Source organism: Sciurus carolinensis, chromosome 6 (assembly GCF_902686445.1).
Source record: "Sciurus carolinensis chromosome 6, mSciCar1.2, whole genome shotgun sequence".
Taxonomy (NCBI): domain Eukaryota; kingdom Metazoa; phylum Chordata; class Mammalia; order Rodentia; family Sciuridae; genus Sciurus; species Sciurus carolinensis.
Window position 1 is genome coordinate 47793084 of NC_062218.1, and position 16382 is coordinate 47809465.

At 37.7% G+C, this 16382-nt stretch overlaps 1 protein-coding gene across 1 annotated transcript in view; it reads right to left on the reverse strand.

The window, feature by feature from the left end:
* LOC124986645 (cAMP-specific 3',5'-cyclic phosphodiesterase 4D-like) overlaps positions 1 to 16382 on the reverse strand; it is an 833189-nt gene that overhangs the window by 163048 nt on the left and 653759 nt on the right. Inside the window, 1 exon segment of the mRNA XM_047555161.1 lies at positions 12472 to 12521. Within this exon segment, the coding sequence (XP_047411117.1) occupies positions 12472 to 12521 (50 nt within the window).

The window sequence follows — 16382 nt, forward strand, 5'->3', positions numbered from 1 at the left end:
AAGCAGCAGAACTAGAATATGAATCCACAAAATCTGACCCCAAAACCCAGGCTCTTACTACCACATTATACTTAGTCTGGTGGAACTGAAGCCAGATGCCCTGTTAATCTTTTAGCCAAGGATCAAGACCCAAACTTGACCAATTAGATTCCTTCTTTGCAGTTTGATTCTTAAAGAAGAATAACAGGGAAATAAGATCAGTTGCAGGAACCTCACTAGCTCGCACATGCCACAGGGTTTGCCCCCATGATCTGTGGCTTTTTAGCACTCTGAAGATACATTGATTCCTTCAAATCTCATCCTCCAACTCCTTACAAACACCAGGAAATTAGGTGTTCTTCCAAGATTTTCTTCCACTAAATTATCTTTTGTGTAAGCTAGTAGAGTTGCTTCTTGTCCTACAACCAAGGGTTCATTGTTGATACACAATTCTCTGAAGGGAGGTGATAAGCCAGCCAAGGTGAGAATTTTGTAGAATTCTCAAAGAACAAGATGCTAAAGCATTGTTAAGTGCCCAGCAATAATTTAATAGACTTACTAAGAAATAAGGCCATAACAAAACACCAGATCAATTTCCACTGTTGTCCTTTATCTGGAAACCCTTGAGGACTCTTGGACCCTCCTGAGACAGTGACCTCAGGTAACTCAGCCTTCTCCTTTACAGCTACCACTGTGAAGGGGTTCCAGTAAATGGCACTTCATGGGGAGGATCTGTAGAGACATAGACTATATGATCAGTGACTGACAGGTTAAAAAGAAATCTCCCAGAGATGACCACACTAATTAGAAAATAAAGCCATCTCCATCAAAGTGACCCATAGGAAAACTTGTGGATATGCTTATTCCATATGTTTCCATGATTAAGGAATTTAGGACTTCCTATCTTGGAATTATCTTCAGAGTCCAAGTTTTACTTTCAACACTTCAAAATTTTCTTACCCATTCAAAGTGGCTTCAATTCTGGAGTTAGCCTCATCTAGATTAGTCTGGTAATATGTCTGGTGAATAGGGTTAGTAATCACATTGGAAATTGTATTCCTGGTTAAAAATAAAGTCTTGAGAGTAAACCAGTTAGATTTTTTTTTTCTTGGAGAGCTTGTAAACTGTCACTAATGCAATTCCCAAATGTGTTCAGCGATGGTAGAAGAACTCAAATAAAGTGTGTAGTTTTCAAAGGATCAACTTTGAGGATCAACAGTAACTAAGTAACATAATCCTATTGATAGTTGGTGATGCTTTTCCATATATAAAGTACTTTCCACATGCTTTTTAGTAAGCCCTAACATCTACCATGTATCAGATACTGCCAAATTTGCCAACATGAATTAGTTCATGTAATCCCTTAAAATTAGTAAAGTATTGTTCACTCCACTTTAACAAAAAAGATTCAAGATATGTGAGTAACTTGTCCAAGGTTATACACAGAGTGGTTGAGTATGACAGCCAGCCAGGAAACAATGTCTGTCCAGACTTTCTGAATCCTGACACCTACCCTTCCTCTCCTACTTAGGTTCTGACCTACAGAAGGAACAAACATAACATACCTACCAAGGTTTGGAATTTCTTTTCAAAATGGAATGAAGAAAATAAGGAAGGAAACCAAGCCTATTTCTATGTAAAAATTTTTAGATGAATAGTACAGTCAAACCCTAGTCAATGACTTCAGAGGTATCTCACAAACTCTTCTTACCTGTTCCTCAGGTCTGTAGCCTATGTTACATGACCAGTCCTTTTCTATTTCCTCCTCAGCTATTTGGAAAATATTTCTTCTGTTTACTGTTCTTACTTTTTCTTCTAATGCTGCTGAATTTTTCCTAAGGCTTGTATTGGTTCCCCAGGCCCTTTCTTCTCTCTAAGTTAAATAACATTGTAGGTAGCTTCTTGTGAAAAAGATCTAACTCTGTCTCAATTTGTCCTCCCTCCCCTCCTTATTTTATTCATGTATTCTTTCACTTATAAACTCTCTCTTATTTAGTTAAAACTCTTTGTCATTCAGTAGAGCACATTTTACCTTTTTAAGTTGCAGACACTTCTAGAGTAATGGTTCTTTCTAATGCTCAGAAATGTTTTATACCTCCTTGGATCTTCTGAACCTAAGTGCAGTCTTTTACCCATGAGGGACAAATGAATGAAAGAGCAAACCCAGGATGACACATAGAAATGGAGATTTCCATGTGGACAAAATTTAGCGTGCAATATAAAAACATCCAAAATATGTCCAGAAAAACACTGTAGTGACCCTCATCTCTTTTGCCGGGCATGTTAGAAATACTTCCACAAGGCCAACAGTACTGCAATAAGAACCACAAAAGAAGAAGCATACTAAAAAATACTGGATACTTGGACATCAGAAATATCTGGAGAAAGAGCATTTGAGGGATGGAGAGTTGGGAATTTTATGCCTGGAAATGGTACTCAAGAAGACAGTGGATGGGAAGATCCCTGAGCATGCCTTGTCATGAGGAGAACATGAGATTCTCCCTGGATAGAGCCTAGTGCAAGCCAAGGCTGGTACTAGTGAGTGGTCCTGGAGTTGGGTGAATGTCAAAGCTCAAACTCTGCTTCTCCCCAGTCCTGAAATTCTCCATCTACCTCACTTCTCACACAGACCTGGGGCCCCGGCTGGTTGATGTTCTGGCCCTGAGCACTCTGGCAACAACGGAGGAATCAGGAAGAGAACTGCAGGGACTGATGTGTGCATGAAGAACTCTATGTCCCAGGCAGGAGTCCTTTCCTTAGCTTATAGAACTGATTTCTTAGGGGTTCCCAAAGGGATTCTCAGCATCAATAGATCCAATCCCTCTGCTTGTTCTCCCCTCCAACCATACATGTTCAGCAATACATGGCCTAGATTCATTCTCTACTCTCGAAAGGAAAAAGGAAGAAAATAAAGAAAGGAAAAAGGAAAGAAGCAGGGGGAAGAAGAGAGAGAGGGAGGTTCAATATCCACAAGGAATAACTTCTTTTTGGGGCGGTAGATACAACAACTTGAGTCTATTTGGGAATATATGTCAATAAACTTAAGAGGGAGAAAAGACTTTAACATTCTGTGAGTCAAGCTTCATCTACACTTAGTACTTCACTAGCCATATTTCTTTGATCAAGTTATTTTACTTCTTCAGCCCATTTTCTCATCTATAAAGCAGGAAGAGTAACAGTGTCTATCTCTTTTGATTATAGTTTTTAAAAAGATTACATGTCTACAGTGTTTAGTTCATATCAAATGTCAGTAAATGTTAGCTTTTGTTACTATTAGTATCAATAATATATTCGACTGATTATTAAAGCATTTTTGAGATAGTAAAAGAAAGCACGTCATGAGTGAACACTTTATTTATTCGTAGAGATAAATAATTCAGCGCAACATTCAAACAGTAAAATTTGGGAAAGAGCCCCAAAGGAATTTTCAGTGTTTTTCCCCACCACAGTCACTGTATTTCTGAGTCTGCCCAGAATGGTTTCTAAGGCTCACATGGTGGGAAGCACTTAGTGGATAAAGGGAGTGACTGAGGAATGCTGCTTCTGTTGTTCTTTTCTTTTTATTTTCCTTTTTTTTTTTTTTTTTTAAAAAAAGGAGACTTAGTACTGGGTTTGCAAAGACAAAAAGAATACAGTTACTAAACATAACATTTCCCAAAGTCACTCCTACCCCATTCACAAACGAGGACACGAGGCCTCATTTTGTTCTAGGAGTGGAGCAAGGCTCTAATTAAAATCTTGTACACATTTTGAGAGATAACGGAGATGATGACCCTGATGATGACGACCGTGATGACGGGGATGCCAGATAATAAGATCACCTTGTATTTCTTTCCACCAGTTGTAGGCCACTTGTCACCGATTATCTCATGTGTCCTGGACAGTGCCGCTACTTCCATGGGGCTGTGGGTGTCACTACATGCGTTTTTCAGAGAGACAGGAATTTTCCAACAAATTACTGGCAGCTCAATGACAGCAGCATTCTCACCTGCTGCACTCAGTATCTTTTATTCTCCCAAATATGGCCCATCCGATTTTCCACCTGGCATCACTAGTTGACAGTACAGATTCTCAGTCTTATCTCAAGGATTCTGTTCTGCCATGTTTGGAAATCAGTCTTTCTGTGCTTGTTTTCAAATATCCCTTGGGGATTCCTTGGTTCAATGCAGGTTTGGAATGGTTTGGCCCTTTTTAAAACTCAGGGCAATGAGGAAGGGATACTGGCGGGAGTGGACTTTGGTGACATTTAGATTCTTTAATTACTTGGTAGCTAGCTTTCCTGATCAGTTGAAGAACAACAGAATGGTCCTGCCGTAGACTCAATAATCAACAGAATACTGCTCTATTCAAGAGATACTATTTGGAAATATATCTCATGCTTAATTGGGGCACCCTAATATTGAAACACCATTAGACAATTTCTCAGCAGAATATTGTCTGGGTCGTGAGAGGTTAACAACTGAGTCCTAAGAAACACTTAAATATCCATCACTAGATTCTGTGCAAAAGTGTACTGTCTGCCCTTGCCAATCACTAATAAACACCTAAACCTGTCTTAAACTGAATCCAACGTCCATAATGTATTATTTAAAATGAAAACCTTTTTTGATATTAATTTTTTCATAAATAAATCATTTTTAGAATGAGTTTTTTAATACTTAAATGGAATTCTGATATTATTTAAATATTTGGGTTGTTTTAAATCTTATATGCATATTCATGATACTATGATTGACATCTGTATATATGATTTCATTTTTTTTTTTTTTTACTTCCTCCTCATTCTCTAATCTGATCAACCCTTAACTCTTCTCAACCGTTTCTCAGAAAAAAAGTTGGGAATATATTCCTCTCTACTGACACTACTACCCCAGGTTAGAGTCACATTACAAGGCCTATGCTGCTTCCAATTGTGGTCACTTTAAAAGGCCTATTCATTTCCAGGATTAAAATTAATTGATGAGGCTGGATGTATAAATACCTCCAAAGTAGAGCACTTGCCTATCATGCATGAGACCTTAGATTTGAACCCTAGCATCATAAAATTAAATAAATAAATAGGATTAATAGATAATTTTCCATTGCTCATAAAATATAGTTCACCATTCTTTGTACTGAAGTTGCTTTAATCTAACTTTGGAGGCTTATGTTTAGTTGCTCCTGTACACTTTTAGCTCTATTTGTCCTTTCTTGTTACCAGTAGCCTGATCATGCTTCCACATCTCAATTTTATTGGTTCTGCTTTAAGATAATCTTTCCCTAATCACATGGAGAACACCATGTTCTTAGAAGTTTAGCAGAGAGCTCTTTCTAGGTAGAACCATTTGCTTTTCCTTCAAATACATATTATTTGAAGAGCCTTCAATCATGGTATTTAGTAAGTACTTAATTATTTATAATTCCTTCTCCCCTAGATTGTGAACTCCTTAAAGTCAATAGTCACTTTTACTCCAACACACGTATCTTGTTGCATACCTTATGTAAGGTGCTTACAAAACATCTTTTGACCAGATGGTTAATGTCAGTAAAATTAAAATTATGTTAATAATAATAACTAACATTTTTATGAATATATTCTGGGTACCAAGCATTATGTCAAGTACTGACTTAGAATTTACTGGTGAAAAAAACAAAACTCAGAGAATTTAAGTAAATTGACCAAAATTACACAGGTCAGAAGAAAGCTGGATTTTCAACTTAAATGGCTGGACTAAATCTTTTTGCATGCTAACAAAACAAACATTCAGTACCATTCATTTATTTCAACTAAAGTTATATTAAAAGCATCTGAACTGGATATTCAAGCAATAGAGACAGAATTAAATTATTTTCCCCATAATTATGCCATATCACTTGTTTTCTCTGCTCTTAACATCATATAAAACTTCCATCAATTCCCAGGCAAAAAGACACTTGTCAGATCTGGTCTTTTTGTATATTAATAGGTATGACTCTACTTATCAAAATAGAAGCACAGGAAGGCAAAACAAATTATAAAATATGTTGTATTAGTAAGGAAGAAAATAGACATTTACTGATCTAACAGATGATAAGTTTAACTAATAAATAGCCATATGCCATGCATTTAAGAAACTTTTTTTTTGTTTTGCTTTTCCCAGAAATCTTTTTCATGTGGGAATTTTTATAAAAATAAACTTTAATTTAAAATTTTAGAATACCTGATGTATTAAGATGTATTAAGTATGAAAGTAAAACAAGTAAGACTCCAAACAAGTCAATTTATAATCATGCACGCATACAATCTTGATTTTTTTATTAAAGCTATTAAACGTGATGCATCATCAGCATTTTTCAATTTGCATCCTTAAGAAAGTTTACTGAGAGCTCATTCTCTGCAGTTATTAAAGTCTTGTCACATCTTTGCTCTTCTTAATAGAGAAATAAAAAGGACTACAGGAAGGGAAGTGGGGGTGAGGAGGGATCAGAATGGGAAAGACCGTAGAATGAATCAGACATAACTCTCCTAGGATCACGTGAATACATGACCAGTGTAACTCCACATCATGTTCAACCACAAGAATGGGAAGTTACACTCCATGTATGTATAATATGTCAAAATATATTCTACTGTAATCTATAATTAAAAAGAATAATAATGATTTTAAAAAAGGACTACAGGGGACAGTCCGTGCCTGTGAGTGGCTGAGGAGTAAGCAGGCTGCTTGACCTCCTGTCCTCACACACTGACTTAACAGGGGCTTGGTCTCCTCAGGACTTGAGCATCTCTCTCACATAGGTCCCATGTTTCTTCTTTATGTGGCTCTTGCTCCAAACTATAATCCCAGATATAGATGCACATATATCTTTCTATATTATATATGATGCATTATGTCATAGATAGTGTTTGTCACAAACACAGACACAAAGACTTAAAGGCAGATCTAAATAAGTATTTGCATCATTATTGTCACCATGAAATACATAGTCTCTTTTCTTTAAAGTATAAAATGATTAGTCTAGATAATAAAAAAATAACTATTCCAGTCAGATATCTTTGTTGTGTTTTTTCACCCCTTATTCGATGGTAGAAATGGCTTTGTGTTTTCGATTCATCAACACACACAGTTACATTTCTTCTCATTTTTGACTGACAGTATTTGGATAGCTTCCTTCTTTAATATTTTGCCTTATGGATTGACAAAAATTCTATTGTAATAAACTTATTGTTTAATGGAGCAATGAGTTTTTAGGGTAAAAAAATACGAAGTGGGACAGAGACTTACACATTATTTTTGGACTGAAACTACTTATGTGGTGTTTTAGGCTCGCGTGGCATTGTGTGTCGCCCTCTACAGGTAGAGAGAAGACAACTGTACTCATTGTATTGCTTGGATGTAAGAACTTGTATTCTCCAAAGTCCAAAGTCCGAAGCCTTAGGCTGCCCATTTTTCTGCCTCTAGAATAATCAGTGAATATAATTAACATAGCTCTAACCATAAACAGGTATTCAATGGGAAAATGGGACAAGAAATTTTCTAATTTTCAAGTCCATGTACAAAAAATCGAATGCTACATCTAATCCTCAGAAATTAATATTCTTTAATATTTCTCTTATTTTCCTGAAAACACATAATTCTAAGAGTTGGAAAGCTATCTTATTCTGATGGGTTATTTTATTTTATAGGGGTGTAAGAAGGGAAAATAGAACCATATATTTATATTCAGATGTCACCAAGTAGCATTTTTGACTCACTAGGTTTCAGTATTCTCATCTTCCAAATAAAGAAATTTAAATAGATTTTCTCTGAGTTACATTCCTGCATGAAAATCCCCAAATTAAAGATGATTAAATAAAGAGGATTAAAATATGGAAATCCAGAAACATACTGAAAGTAATACTGTGAAAACATGACAAGGTTTTAGGAGATAGTCGCAGAATTCTTTTCTTAATGTCATTTAAAAATGAAATGCTTGCTGCCAGGCATGGTGGCTCCTGTCTGTAATGCCAGCGACTCTGGAGGCCTGAGGTGCAAAGATCATAAGTTCAAAACCAGACTCAGCAACTTAGTACCCTGACTCAAATTTTAAAAAGAAGATGAAAAAGAGACTGGGGCTGTAGCTTAGTGGTAAAGCGTTAAAACATCCCTGAGTTCAATCCTGAGTTCCAAACCAAAACCCCAAACAAATGAGCAAACAGATTGACCATGCCCCACTTAACAGGACCTTATTCCCCAAACAGGGCTTCCTCATCCCCACACAGGCACGGCTGGGTCCTCTCTGACTCTCTGCTGCCCTCTCGTGTTTCAGCTCTGGCAGGTACTGCCTGCTAAAGACCGATAGAGATGAGACTGAGTAACTGGGGGATTACTGCAAACACCCAGTAATTACTGTGTGAAAGTGAAGTCATGAAGAACATATACCAGAAAAGTCAATGAACCTTAATTGGCCTCTGCTGCTTCCACTCTTCCAGTTTTTTAATTACCTTAAATAATAAAAAGTCTGGAACATAGGACAGGATTGTAGAAAGAAATGCTTGGTGAACTACCCACCACCTAGTGAACTTTCTATAAATTATCTCCTTGAATTCTTGCAACCACTCTGAGAGATAAGCACTCAAAATCCATCCTTCAAATTAGGAAATGAAGTGAAAGGGAGAGACAGGTTTCACATTCAGGATCCGAATGCCACACATCAGCTTTTTGTTATATCTCACTAAAGAATAAAACAGCTCTTCAGTAGTAAATCTCTTTTATAAATGTTCGTTTAGAAGCCTTAACTTTAAAGAAGTATTAGTTTATTTTAGATCTATATAATTACCATTCATAAATAGAAATAAAAACTGGCAGGCATCTGACATGTTTTAACTCTAATGACATGAAATCAAAACTTTCCTGTCTTTAATATTTATCAAATCAAAAAACTTGGGCCTGGAACAGTGGCACACACCTGAAATCCCAGTGACTTGGGAAAGTGAGGCAGGAGGATCACAAGTTCAAGATTAGCCTCAGCAATTTAGTGGAGGCCTAAGCAACTTAAAGATTCTATCTCAAAATAAACAAAATAAAAAGGACTGGGGATGATGCTCAGTGGTAAAGTGCCCCTGGGTTCAATCTCTGGTACCAATAAATAAATAATCAAACTCGAAGGGGGTAAAAAGGTATTATAAGTTCTATGGGACTAAGTCTCAGGAAATATTATATGCCATATGTAGAGACTTGAAGTTCTTAATTTTTTTTTTTTTTTTACAGTTAAAGAGTTGGTTTATGGAAGAGTTACAATGAATTTTTTTTTTTTGATCAAAAAACTAGCTCTCAAAAGTAAGTCTTTAGACTCTGAAAAACTCCTGAAGAATAGTCCAATCATCTTAATCACAAATGCACCAGCATCTGTGACAGTGATGAGGGGAAAGGAGACAGAACTGGGACAATATGAGGTCTCATTTGGACAGGCACAAAGCAAGTGTGTCTCTGTGGGCCATTTTGAGGGATCCACACACTTTAATGATCCTGCAAACTTGTCTTTCAGACTTCCCTCCCCTTCTTTTATCACTTTGTCTATTCCTTCCACTATCCTTAATCATGGATTGAAGATGTGTGGGCACCTCAGATTCACATCCTACCCCGCAACATGGTAATATTTGAAGGAGGGTCCGTTGGGAGATAATTAGTTCATGAGTGTGGGCCTCATTAGATCATGAATGCAATTAGTGCCCTTTTAAAGGAACCTAATCTCTCACCCCCTTCCTACCCTGTGAGAATATAATGAGAAGACAGAGGTCTGCAACCTGCATGATGTCCTTCTCCAGAACCCAAACACATTGGCAAGTTGATCTCAGCCTCCAGCACCATAAGCAATAAATTTATGTGGTTTATAAATTTATGAGGTCAGTCTCTGGTACTTTTTATAGAGTTTGAACTGACACCCCTGGTTCTATGTACAGAGTAGGTCAGAGAAACAAAATCAAATCAAAACAGCAAAGCAAAATTTACTAAGATTATTTGAGTGCTGACTCTTTTGGGCACCATGCTAAGTAACAGCACATGTGTTAACTCATTCAGCCTACCATCAGTGATCCTACTGCATGAAGTGGGATCGCCATTTATAGTCAGAGAAACCAAGGCAAGAAAGGTATGCACTCTGCCCAGGGCCATACAGCTATCATGATAGGGCCCAATTTGAATTCTGGACAGGCAGCACACAATTCCAGGGACATCACACCTCTGTGGTTCTATGAAGGTGCCCTGCAGGGGAGCCTGGAGCTTGCTCACTATAGCCTGCTGGGTTGGTCAGGAACTGAACGATAGAAAACACTTCCTCCAGACCTTCAGCAAAATTTCAAAGAAGGCTGCCTTGATCTGAAATGTTGCCTTGCTGTCTTTAAAAAAAAAAAAAAAAAAAAAAGCAAAAACAAAAAAACCCCACAAAAACAAAACTTTTCTCCCCTCCTCCTCAGGGCTACTGTAGAGAGATAGGTTCTAACAGGAGGGAACACACAAGTACTACCTTTTCTTATCTGAAGTCTAGTGTCAAAGACTCAACCACCATTACTATTACTATTTAGGTTTTAAGGACCCACTTTTTAAGACTGGGATGAGAGAGAGGAAATTCTTACTGCTCTTGCCATCATGTCCTCACACCTCACACTATCTTCCCACCTTAGTTTGCAAAGTTTGGACAAGAAAACAAGAGTTCCATTCTCTAACCAGGCAATTTCCTGTTGTACTTTGTGAGGAGCCCAGCTGCCAAGCAGTTAATGACACCTAATTGGTCTCCCTTCCTACATGGGATGTTTCTGTAGTCCTCAGGTCAGGAGTTACTGGGTACAAATGAGGCTCTATTAATCTTAATTGCCCAATTCCAGTGGCTCTTAGTTCCCTCTCCAGGACTTCATATTATGTAAAAGTTTCCATGGGGTTTCTCACCTATGTGTAAGATCATGTCTGTGGTCTCTGAGTGTAGCTGCTCTCCCATGAATCTGGGCTGATTGACTGCCAAGATGGCTGGCAGATGCTCTGACCTCTGAGCACCCAAACATCTTGTGTTGGACACAAGGAGTTCTACTGGTGCCTAAAGCTGTTGTTCTGGAGAGATGCTGCCCCATCTGTGAGACTAACTCATATGCAACTTCAAACTAAAAAAGAAAACCGCCAAGAGACCAAAATAGCACACATTCGATTCAAACTGCAATGTCAGTCTTGCTTATTGCAAAAGTGGGTCGGGGGAAGGTATCTCTTGTTCACAGGGGTACACTGAGTACCTGCAATTCTTGGAGCGGGGTTGGAGACCAGGTTCAATGTGTTTTTTGTTCCTAAAATAAGTTATCTTAGTATTTAGAAATTCTTACTGTTAATCTGCTGATCAATGTCAAGAAGAAAACTGGTAAACCACATGTATACCATGAAATGAGTATGTACACTATGAAATAACAATGGAAAGTCATTACCAACACAATCTGTAAAATGAAACATGAAAAAAGAACCAATAATTTAATAATTATTGAAATACAAGTGCCATTTGATAGACTTTCAGAAAAGAACACAACATTAACTACTGTTTCAGAATCAACTCTGATGTCGTGTCTAAAAAGGCGACCAGTTGACTGGACATGATGAAGTTAAATTTCAAGAAAAGTGTACCCACTAAAAATTTAATAAGGAGTTCCTCAGCATATTATGAGTTGGGGTTCTAAGAAGACACTTGAATCAAGATGAAGTATTGGTCTAGTTTGGAGAGTATGTTAATTTTCTTCTGGTAATAATTTTAGAAATCATAGGTTTTCTTTTCCAGGCAATTATTTCAATGAATCAATTGGGGTTTTGAGAAATGATTAAATGAGGTTCAATTTGGTTTCAGGTTCAGCAAAATGAGATCATTCATTTTGTTTTTGGTTCAATTGAGGTCAAGTCTCCTGGTTAAAACCAGACCAATAGGCATTGGGATAATTTATTTTATGCCCTTTCTTTCCCTTGTCCTTTCTTCCACTATTCCTCCCCAAACATCTCTGGATCCTTTTCCTTTGAATATACTGAACTTTCCTGTATTCTTCTCTCCCCTCACAAGTTGAATTTATACTCAGCAATCTGAGTCCCCATAACGACTACTGGAATAATAATATGCTCACAACACACAAAAAAAACCCATTCCTCTTACTTTCACTTTCATTAAACTAAGCTACCACATATGAAGATGAAGCAGGTAACCAAGCATGGAACAAAAATGGTGGACATTCTGAAGGCAACGCCATCTCCCACCATCTCCCGCAACACAAATCCCTAGAGCAATGCTGAACGGTTTTCTAGCACAAGGTCAAGTGGTTAAGAATGGGGCACATCAGGAAAGGTTTTCCAAGAAACAGCTCAAATGGAAAAATTACAAGGTCAATGATAGTGAGGATAACATAAAGAAAAAATTCATTTTTTCAACATGTTAGACTTGGGTGGAGTATACAATTGGCATTAATGTGATTTTGACTATTGAAACATACAGATTCTTCCTGGACATGAGAAGAATAAGTCCCCAGATCTCTCTTACCTGTTATGGTGGCTTTGTTGATGGATGGTTGGTTGCACATTGGTGATCTTCTGACAAAGAGAGAAAAATGCAAAGCAGTAAATATATGGCCCTTGTTGATTTGAGTACCTGCTGAGTCATTTTAGATATACCATTTTAATTTTAAGGATTATTTTTAAGTCAGGACATGCAAATGATTTCCTTCAGACTAGGCAGTCAAGTTCTTGGGGGTCCTTTTACTATATTTCAGATCATATGCATCAATTTTTTAAAAAAGTTAAGTCTCATGGTGATAGACATTGGGGTAGATTATGATGCACATGTCACAGGGACATGATAGAAGAGGAAATTCTTATTGATTGACAATATTCAATTAAGCTAGGGTTTACAGAGCAAATAAAGACTTTCTGAATTTGGAAAAATAGTCAACTTATCATTGTTTTTCCTAAAACAGTGCTAAGAACCTTTGTTTTTGACATAAAGCCTCATGTTTGCCTGTACATTATCAGAAGTGCATGATTCTTTGTAAACTATCTTACAATTAGAGAAGGTATTTAAAATTTTTCCTATTTTCTTATATTGAGAAACATTTTTGATACATTTGTCAGAGAGGTATATTAACAAGTTGTCTAAACAGATGCCACAGAGGTTTTAGAAATATTGTAAACCTAAGGTATTTAAATAGATTCCATCTGGTATTCTTTCTTTCTTTCTTTTTTTCCAGATGTTTGCCAGGTTCCACAAGATGATTGTAAACACCTTGAGGTGAAAAACCATGTTATATGATTAACTCATATTCCCTTCAAAGTACAGCACAATGTACCTAGTATTTAATCAGTGCTCAATAAAGTATGCTGAAAAGAACATCACTTATGGAATGTCCAAAGTTTTTTGAAATATAACTTTACAAAATTGTTACTTATAATTGATAGCTTTTAACTTATTGCCATCTTTGAAAACACTTTAAGAATAGATACATTTAAGGGTGTCTGCAAAATATTTGAGGTTTGTGTGTGTGTGCTTCTTCCAGTGGCTACACTTAATAAGCACTTAGTGTCTGTCAGACGCTGTGCTAAATGAGCACTTTAAATGAATGATCTCACTTAATCCTGACAAAAAGCCTTAAGGCAGGTAGACTCATGGTTCTCATTTTCCCAGTGAGAAAGATAAATCTTTGGGAAGTTGAAAATCTGTTTTAAGTAAGACAGCTGAGATTTGAATCAAGGTAATGTGATCCTAGGTCTACTCTTTGTCTTAACTTGGAATGCTTTTGTGGAAGCTGAATGGATAACCACATGTATGTGGAATGGTGGCAGGCTCTTTAAATCTGCCCTGCTGAACTGGTAACTATTCTAGCAGGTCTTGGGGGGGCTTACAGAAAGCAGTTTGGTGTTTTGTAAATTCTCACTGGTTCCATGTAGCCTCTGGCTCTGTGACATTGCTCTTAGGTTCACTGGTGCCAGCTTGGGATTGAATTTTTGTGTTTGATTGAAAATGCACCACTATTTCTTCTGACTTTAGTTTTTTTTTTTTTTTTATGAAAATAAAAGTGGGGGATGGGATATAGCTCAGTGGTAGAGGACTTGCCTAGCACGTCAAAGGCTCTGGGTTTGATCCCAAGCACCACAGAAGAGAAAGAGAAGAAATGAAAAATGTGAATTTGAACTTGATAAATGCTTCATAAAACAAAAAGGTGAATGTTTTAAACTGTTGCTCTGCATTAGCTTTGTTCTCTATGCTAGTAGTTACTTTCCTTCTTGCCAAGTGTTTACTATTTAGATGAGATTGGGGATATTCAGGATGATATAGTTGTAGGCTAGAGTTTATTCAAATGACTTAAATATTGATGACTGCTAAAGAACTGCTTTTTATACTTGCTCTGTGAAAATTTAGAAAAAGTCAACTTTTTCCTGGGAAAAAATACAAATAAACATTTATCCTTTTCTATAGTTTTGGAAAACCCGATGGTTGACTTGTTACTAATTATTATTTTATCCATCATCCCACTGACACTTGGGAACTTGACATCTCAATAAGTAACAGGAAGCAGGAAATAGTAGTCACTGAATCCATGGTAACATTGACACATTATTTAATAAAGAATGAGCCACAACTCACTCTTGGGATTAAAAAAAAAGTCTAAAGGACAAGAAAGAGCAAGAAGATCACAAGAAACCCGCAACGGGCTAACACCAGAGTACCCATCCAGGGGTCAGGCTTTGGATGAGTTCTTCCTGGACTAAAGTAAAGAAAAAGGTAGCTTGTGAAAGACAGCACAGGTCTTCTTCAATTTTCAACAGTGAGGTTGGAAATGTTCCAGCAGCACAGTGAGTGCTGGGCAATTGGATTCTGATTCCTTCAGAGTCGTCATGCTTCATGCCAGTGATGCCCTCTTTGTATACCAAGCACAGCAGAGTCCAGCTGTGTAGAGATTGAGTTCTACTATTCTGACACCCCAAGAAGCTGATTTGTTTTGAATCAATAAAGGAGGTACAAATCTGCACTGACCAAAAGGGAGACCATGCACTGGGCTTGATTTAGAGTCTACCAGATAATGCGCAGTTGGATGCCACCATGGGCATGGTATAGTGAGTCAAAGTAGGTGTAAGTTCAGGTGTTAGCTATGATTTTCTTTCTCCCTCCTTTCCATTTTAATCTATTCTGTCCCTGTAAATAAGTTGAGAACCTCTGCCTTGTATAAAATGGGTCGAAGTACATTTCTTTGGGGACAGAAGGGTCAGTGTAATACCATCACACCTGTTAGAGTAACTGTGCCACACTGCTTGCACCCAGATAACCACATCCAAAGGAAGCTTAAAGGAAGTTAGTTTCTTGTTTCCCTTCTAAAGACAAGACCTTGATTTCTTACATGAAATTTGAGGCTACAAATTTTAGAGTGACAACCAATCATTTCAATTTTCCTGTGGAGTTGAGGTTTTCCAAAAGGTAAGGTGATTGTACCCAGAACCCACTGAATAACAAAAGCCCCAAGGGGGCTATCGAGGTCAGCCTGATATTTTACAGTTGACCATGCTGCATAAGGAAACACAACTAGCAAGGAATGGTTTCCTCAAGTCACACCCCCAGGTTTCAAATGCTGAATTACCACTTTACACTTTCAGCTAAGGAGCCTTTGCAGAGATTTAGAAATGAGGTATTCCCTAAAAACTCATGTGTGAGACAATGCAAATGAGGCAAAATGAGAGTTGTAACCAAATTAGTGGCTTAATCCTCTGAAATGGATTAACTGGTGGTAACCGAAGGCAGGTAGGGTGTGGCTAGAGGATACTTGTCACTGGGAGCATGACTTTGGGGTTTATGTTTTGTCTCTGCTAAGTGGAGCTCTCTCACTCTCTCTGCTTCCTGGTGGCCATGTTCTGGCTGCTTTCTTCCTCCACACCCTTCTACCATGATGTTCTGCCTCACCTTGGGCCCAGAACTATAGGGGCAGCCATCTATGAATTGAGACCTCTAAAACCATGAGCCCAAATAAATTTTCCCTCCTCCATATAGTTCTTGTCAGGTCTTTTGGTCACAGCAATGAAAAAGTTGACTAAAACAGAGCAATTACTCTGTGTTATGACAGGCACTGGAAACACTAATTGAACCAGCCACACCCCTGCTCACTGGAAACGGCCAATGCTGAGGAGCAAAGAGGTGAGGTGATCAGGCAACCAGGGCCCAGGGAAAAATGTTCTTTCATAACACGACGCAACCAGGTGGAGATGGAAAGGCATGTTAGCCAGCCAGGACTGGTCGCTCTATGTCTACATTCTGCAGTGTGAGGGACAGTGCCCCCAAAGCAATTATATTTAAACTGTGACCTTAAGAATGAATCACAGTTAGCCAAGTGAATGAGAAGAAGAAGGTAAGTATTCAAGTTGAGGAAAAAAAAACTAAAAATTCATCATCTGCACAAGTGGGCAAGGTTC